Source organism: Geotrypetes seraphini, chromosome 6 (genome assembly GCF_902459505.1).
Source record: "Geotrypetes seraphini chromosome 6, aGeoSer1.1, whole genome shotgun sequence".
Lineage (NCBI taxonomy): Eukaryota > Metazoa > Chordata > Amphibia > Gymnophiona > Dermophiidae > Geotrypetes > Geotrypetes seraphini.
In genome coordinates this window covers 29481467-29489174 of record NC_047089.1, presented here as the reverse complement: position 1 = coordinate 29489174, position 7708 = coordinate 29481467, and the positions used below count along the sequence as shown (strand labels likewise).

Below are 7708 nucleotides of genomic sequence, written 5' to 3'. Positions count from 1 at the left end.
CCAAAGGTAGGAAAATGATTTTATTTTCAATTTAGTGATCAAAATATGTCCGTTTTGAGAATTTATATATGCTGTCTATATTTTGCACTATGGCCCCCTTTTACTAAACCGCAATAGCGTTTTTTAGCGCAGGGAGCCTATGAGCTTCAAGAGCAGCGTGGGGCATTCAGTGCAGGTCCCTGCGCTAAAAACCGCTATCGCGGTTTAGTAAAAAGGGAGGGGGAATATTTGTCTATTTTTGTATAGTTGTTACTGAGGTGACATTGCATAAAGTCATCTGCCTTGACCTCTTTGAAAACCCGCGGAATATAAATGATAATTAACATTTTCTTTGCGTACAGCGTGCTTTGTGTTTTTAAAATTTAATTGTTGGTAGATCATTTTGACTTTGCCACAAAGGTAAGGGGGAGGGAGGGGATCTGCTGAAAGAGACTACCTTGACGTGGTTGCAGGCTTACAAATCTTTTGGTCAAAGAGTGCGGCGACAGAGAAAAGTATGTGTGTATGAAATCATTAAAACATTATAAATTGCCAATAAATTGAAATGAAAACCAAAGGATTATGAATCAAATTGATTCTCTGACAATACAAAGATTCCAACCTTTAAAAATGATGTTACATAGTTCAGGCAACTTTATAAAGAGTTTTTAGATGTTATTAAGGTTTAATTGACGTGCTGGCACTTTGAGGAAATTCTTTGGTTTTGTGCGGCAGTTTGGGCACTCAGGCTCAAAAAGGTTAGCCATCACTGCTCTAGGTCATTGATGAAAATATTAAATAAGATGTTCTTATATTAGCTAGAATTCTTGGGGGAGGGAAAACCCTTCCATTTATCCAGAGAATAGCTTTTCCTATTTAAAAGGTTTTGGAACTCACCTCTTCAATTTTTTCTTAAATTAATAACCTTTATTTCTGCCTAATTACTATTATTCTATCCTATCTTTCTATGGGGTGGAGAGTTAGCAATGTTAAGTTGGGTTGTTTTAGCATAGGGTCCCATTTAATGCATGAGACCCTGTCCTAAAGTAATCCGACTTGTGGTATAATAGCATATCTTAAAAGTATTCTATGTTGATAATTTCCCTCTATATGTTCCACCTCCACTTACTATATATACCAGTGGTTCCCAAACCTGTCCTGGGGGACCCCCAGCCAGTCAGGTTTTCAAGATATCCCTAATGAATATGCATGAGAGAGATTTGCATATAATGGAAGTGACAGGTATGCAAATTTCTCTCATGCATATTCATTAGGGATATCTTGAAAACCTGACTGGCTGGGGGTCCCCCAGGACAGGTTTGGGAACCACTGATATATACTCAAATATAAGATGAGTATATGGCCCAAAATGGGGGCCTCATCTTATATTCAGGTCATCACCCATCTGCCCCCCTCCCAAACTTGTTGCAGGCTTCTGCCAGCCCGTCTCCTGACAATTTTTTTACCTCCCTCCCACCTCCCCCGCATACATTTTTGAATCCCTGGTGGTCCAGCGGTGTACCGGGCAGGAGCAAGCATTCTCCACTCCTGCCCCATGCTGAGCCCCTCTGAATGGCTGCTGCAAATTCTTGCGGTCCAGTGGTGTACTGGGCAGGAGTGAGCATTTTGCGCTCCTGCCCAGTGCTGAGCTACTCGCGGAATGGCTACTACCAGTTCTCACATTGCTTTCAATGGAAATAAAGCCCAGATATCTCGATCTCTTTATTTCCATTGCTTTCAATAGAAGTAAAACCCGGATGTCTCAATCAGTCCTCATTTTTCTGGAGCCATATGGTAACCCTATAAATCTACACATAGATAATTGTCTATTTGCCATTGCCCAGCTTATTCTCGCTGTCCACCAGCTGGGGGCGCTCTGCTCCATGCATGCCTTCTTCCGACTGCTCCGTGCAGTAGCCTGTTTTGCCCAGCAGAGCCTCCGAGATTTGGACATACATTAATAAACTTTTTAACATCATCCTGTTGGCTCTAATTCCTGTGGAAAGTCCATTTGTTCCATCCTACTGTTTGCCTGGCTTTTGTTGTTTATGTGGGTTTGTTTTCTGCTGGACTCCTGGTGATCGATCTATCTATCTATCTATCTATCTATCTATCTATCTATCTATCTATCTATCTATCTATCTATCTATCAGATAGATAATTGTCTATGTGCCATGGCACAGATTATTCTCACTGTCCACCAGCTGGGGGCGCTCTGCTCCATGCATGCCTTCTTCCGACTGCTCCGTGCAGTAGCCTGTTTTGCCCAGCAGAGCCTCCGACCCGTCCTGCACAATGAGAAGCCTGTGTTAAGTGCAGGAAGCCCCCGTGCAGAGGCAGCATCTGCAGACCGCAGAGAACAGGCGCGAAAGAGATCCATACACACAGCTCAAGCTCACCTTTTCACTTAGGAGACCGTTGAAGAAGCAGCCGCTGATCCAGGCCGTACTTGAGGGTGGAGGGGAGCGGAAGAAGCAAAGATGCAAAGAGAACTGACCGGCGAGAGAAGAGTCTTCCGCGCGATCTGCTGGAAAAGGTCGTGCGAGTTTGGCTGTTGTTCGCGATGATCCCTTAAGGACTTTTGCTTAGGTCCCGAGAAAGGAGGAACAAAAGTGACACGTTGAGCACAACTTGAAAAAAACCACAAGCTCCTGGGCTCCAGCAGTTTGTCGCCCGCATGAAAGGGAAGCGTGATCTTTATTTTCGAGGATGTGAGGTCCATCAGCAAGTCTGTAGTTTTGTTTGTGGAGACTATTTCTTTTTTTTTTTTGTGGGGGGAGGCATCGTCTTAGCACTTACAGGATCGAAACTGGCGAAACCAAGAAGTGCTGGAGTAAGGGGGGAGGCTGACAGCGCTCTGATTGCAAGGACTGCACGTTGTCATTAACTCAGATCCCTTTCGTCAAGTTGCAACTCTTTGGTTGGCCTCAAATGGCGAGTTTTCAGTCACTTGGCTGAAAGTGGGTCGCTGCTTGGAAGGGGCTACCTATAAAAAGCCTGCATGGTCCCTGGTTCTTTATAGCATTTGCTCTGGACAAAAGAGCTTTGATAAACGAAATCAAAGCTGTAGAATCCAACTTTGGAAGTCTGGTGTTTCTTCCCCTTCACATTGTTCTATTTTTAATAGGTTTTTGGGCTTCTATATTCTTCAGAGAATGAAACACACTTGGAGTAGTCGATACAAGTAAATTATCTCCAGAATACTAATTTTGTTTTACCCTCCCCCCCCCCCTCGGGCTGAAAGAACTAAGCCTGTGGGAAACAGCAGCAGCAGAATGGGGGACACTGCTGCCCCCCAGGCTCCGACGGGAGGACTGGGGGTCAGAGCCCCAGGGGCCGGGTTCCTCGGAGGAGGTTCAGTAGCGCCCCAGGTTCACAGCGCCATTGTGGAACGGCTCCGAGCCCGGATCACCGTCTGCCGCCAGCACCACCTGAGCTGCCAGGGCCGGTACGAGCGCAGCAGGGCCGAGAACTCGGACCGGGAGCATGAGAGCACCTTGCAGCTGCTCAGCCTGGCCCAGCACGGCCAGAGCACCGGCAGGAAGGGTGCTAAGCAGAGCAAAGCCAATGCGCCGCCGGCGGACTATGCCCAGGCTAAGCATCCGCTCAGTACCGAGGGTGGCGGGCTAAACGGGGAGCAGCTGAGAGTGGCCGGGGACCAGAGGAGCTCTGCGCTTATTGCAGTAAGTTACAATGCCCAAACAGCTGCATGCTGCACCAAGCAGACACATGTGATTTCTGTAGAAAGTTTGATATTTAAAAGCTAGCTTTTAATTTCTTGATATCATTTTATGGTTGTTGGGTTGGGGTTTTTTTCTGAATATATTAGAAGCTTTTTCCATAAGTAGCTTAGCAAAGGGAGTCAATTCTCTCATCTTTCTTTCCAAATAAGGGGTCCTTTTATTAAGGTGCGCTAATCGATTTAGTACGCGCTAAAGGTAAGTGCGCTAAATGCTAAGACATCCATTATATTCCTATGGGCATCTTAGCATTTAGGGGTCCTATTATTAAGGCGTGCTAACCGATTTAGCACGTGCTAAAGGTTAGTGCGCTAAATGCTAAGACATCCATTATATTCCTATGGGCATCTTAGCATTTAGGGGTCCTTTTATTAAGGCGCGCTAACTGATTTAGCACACGCTAAAGGTTAGTGTGCTAAATGCTAAGACATCCATTATATTCCTATGGGCATCTTAGCATTTAGGGGTCCTTTTATTAAGGCACGCTAATCGATTTAGCACGCGCTAAAGGTTAGTGCGCTAAATGCTAAGACATCCATTATATTCCTATGGGCATCTTAGCATTTAGGGGTCCTTTTACTAAGGCGCGCTAGCTGATTTAGCGTGCACTAAATCGGCTAGCGTGCCTTAGTAAAAGAGGGGGGCTAGTGTGTACTAATCTTTAGCGTGTGCTAAATCAGTTAGTGCACCTTAATAAAAGGACCCCTAAGTGAAGCAGTAATTTTAATTTTTTTGTTTATTTATTATTGTGGGGAGATAATGCCCTGAAAGAATGTCCAGATATTCTGTCAGCTTCCAAGCAAGTAAAGTTTGAATGCTGGCAGCAGTGCCAGATTTAGACTTGTTGAGGCCCTAAGCTATATAAAGCCTGGAGACCCCTTGTTAATAAGTTACTCTATATTGTATACCCTAGAAGCAATATGTAAATGGAATTTTTAAAATATATATTCTAATTTTATTTAATTAAAAAAATTTCTAACCCACTTAATCCTAAGCGGTTTACAAAATACAAACATAATCATAATTTAACATACGAAAATTAAAATAATCACAGCTTAACGTATCTAAAATTCATTTCAACTAGTACTATAATCCAATCAGCTAAAAGCCTCCAAAAACAGAGTTGTTTTCAATACCTTCTTAAATTTCTGAATATCAGGGAGCAACCTTAATGGGGCAGTCAAATTATCCAATAATGAAACACCTGCCACTGAAATCGCAGATGCTCTTGTAGTTGCATAATATACATATAACAGCTCATCTGTTGCCAATCACAACACTCCCTCTGATCTCAAGGATCTGGTTGGTTGATATAAGCTTGTCACTTGTGTCAAATACCAAGGGATCTTATAATGAATGACTTTAAAGATGATAGGGAATTAGACAAGTAGCCAATGAAGCCGTTTCAACAACGGTGTAATGTGTTCAAATCGACTTCCTCCACATATCAAGCACACCACTGCATTATGAACCACCTGCAGTGCTCTACACCACCAGGATGGTCTCGGGGCTAAAGAGTCTCTCGTACGAAGAGAGACTGAACAAATTGCAGCTCTATACTCTCGAGGAGCGTAGGGAGAGGGAAGACATGATTGAGACATTTAAGTACATCACGGGACGGGTCGAGGTGGAAGATGATATCTTTCTTCTCAAAGGACCCTCGAACACAAGAGGACATCTGCTCAAACTCAGGGGAGGGAAGTTTCGTGGAGACGTCAGGAAGTACTTCTTCACGGAACGAGTGATAGAGCATTGGAACAAGCTTCCAGCACAGGTGATCGAGGCCCGCAGTATCCCAGACTTCAAGAATAAATGGGATACCTATGTGGGATCACTGCGAGAGTCATACCAATGAATAAGGTCGCTAGGATATAGACTTAATAGAGCAGGTCAGTAGAGTTAAGGGGGCCAGTAGACTTAAAAGGGGGTCAATGGTATGGGCAGACTTGATGGGCTGTAGCCCTTATCTGCCGTCATCTTTCTATGTTTCTACACCGTGTGGAAGCTATTCCCAGATACAGAGCATTGCAGTAGTTCAATCTTTGAGTTACTATGGGGCTTATAATCGAAACAGAAATACAATTAAAATCCCGCCCAAATCAGCACGTGGACGACCTTAAAGATAGGTCGCCCAAATGCCGATAATCGAAACGGGTTTTAGACGTATCTAAAAATAGCTTAGGTCTTTCAGTACTGCTGTACGCCCAGAGCTAAAAGGGGCATTTTAGGAGGAGTGGTGAGGGCGGGACGTGGGCTGGCCTAGACTTAGTCGTACTGCAAGTATAACCGAAAGTTTAATGAGACTGCCTAGATGGAACTTATACGTAGTGACTTAGGTCAGCACCTGGCATAGGAAAGCCTAGTAGAGCTGCACAGAGGTGGCTTAAGTAGTTTGAGGGGTGGGCTGGTGAACCATAGAGAGAAGGACCCAGGTCCATGAGCCACTCTAACCACTGCATTCATAGTGAAACATGTGCACCCCCCAAAACCATATTGTACTGCCTTATAGGTGGCACCTGCAGCCATAAGGGCTATTGGGGTGGTAGACAGGTGGATATAGTAGGTTTTGGGGGTCTCACCATGACCTATAAGGGAGTTGTGGTGAGATGCTTATGTGGGACTCTTTTTGTAAAGTTCACAGCAGTGCCCTGTAAGGTGCCCCACTACTCTGTTGCCATGTCTGGGTGTCTAGTCCATCACCTTGATGACCCTTCCCATGTCCAAAAAGACTTGTTCTGGGCATTTTTGACTTGGACGAATTTTTGGACGAGAATGGGGTATAAAGATAGACGACATAGCGGTCTGAATGATCAAATGGTTGTACGTACAAGTATATGATCATTGAAAAAAAAATATTTTGAACGTATTTTTTGAGAATGGACTTTGGACATGCCCGATTTTGGGTGACTACCAACTTAGGCCCAAAACAGGTTTAGACGTATTTTTGATGATCTCCCTCTATGTTTTTTATGTGAACCGAGTTGAGCTCCTTTTGGGGAGATGACACGGTATATAGATTTAGATTAGATTAGAACATAGATTTAGATTAGATTAGAACATAGGCTTTAATCTACCCAACAGTCGTATGTGGAAGAAAGCAGACTCGATCACTGCCAGCATTTGATCTTTCATTCTTAGGGCTCCTTTTACAAAGGCGCGCTAGCGTTTTAAAACGCGTAATACCGCGCGCTAAACCGCCGGCCACGCTAGCCGCTACCGCCTCCTCTTGAGCAGGTGGTAGTTTTTAGGCCAGCGCGGGGGTTAGCGCGTGATGAAAAGTTGCGCACGTTAACCCCGCTATCGCGGCTTAATAAAAGAAGCCCTTAATGTTGAATCTAATTAGACTCCTAAATTCTTTAATTTCTATTGTACTATAAATCTCATATTGTTAATCTCAATAATTTGAGGCCATAATTGATTTTCAGTTCTAGGTTCAATATTAATTTCTGATCCAAGTATCTACAGCTTGTAAATACATCATCGTTTCTCTTTCATTTCATTTTTCTAACCCGTCATTGGATATATATATATATATATATATATATATATATATATATATATATATATACAGTGGTGCCTCACACAACGAACTTAATCCGTTCCAGGAGCAAGTTTGTTATGTGAAACGTTCGTTGTGTGAAACGCGTTTTCCAATAAGAATACATGTAAAACAAAATAATTCGTTCTGCAGCCCTACATTTCCCTCCCTCCACCTCACCTTATATGCAGAGTTTGCCAGCTTTCTTTTTCACCCAGCCGCACGCTTTCAAAAAGCTGTGCACGCGCAGCTGCTGGAGTTGATCAATGTTCTCCTCTCCTGCAACTTCCGGTTTCCGGTTGCGTCAGAGGAGAAGATTGAACAACAGAGCATGCGCGCATGTGCTGCTCTTTGAAAGTGTGTGGCTGGCCGAAAAAGAAAGCCGGAAAACTCGGCATCTAAGGTAAGGTGGAGGGTGCTGCTGTTCCCGGCTCACATTAGGAAGCGGCGA

The 7708-nt window shown here is 44.0% G+C and overlaps 1 protein-coding gene across 1 annotated transcript in view; it reads left to right on the top strand.

The window, feature by feature from the left end:
* The first annotated feature begins 2730 nt into the window (after positions 1–2730).
* MAML2 (mastermind like transcriptional coactivator 2) overlaps positions 2731–7708 on the top strand; it is a 200556-nt gene continuing 195578 nt past the window's right edge. The window contains exon 1 of the mRNA XM_033948935.1: positions 2731–3662. Within this exon, the coding sequence (XP_033804826.1) occupies positions 3255–3662 (408 nt within the window). The 5' untranslated portion in view covers positions 2731–3254. The remainder of the gene's footprint in view (positions 3663–7708) is intronic.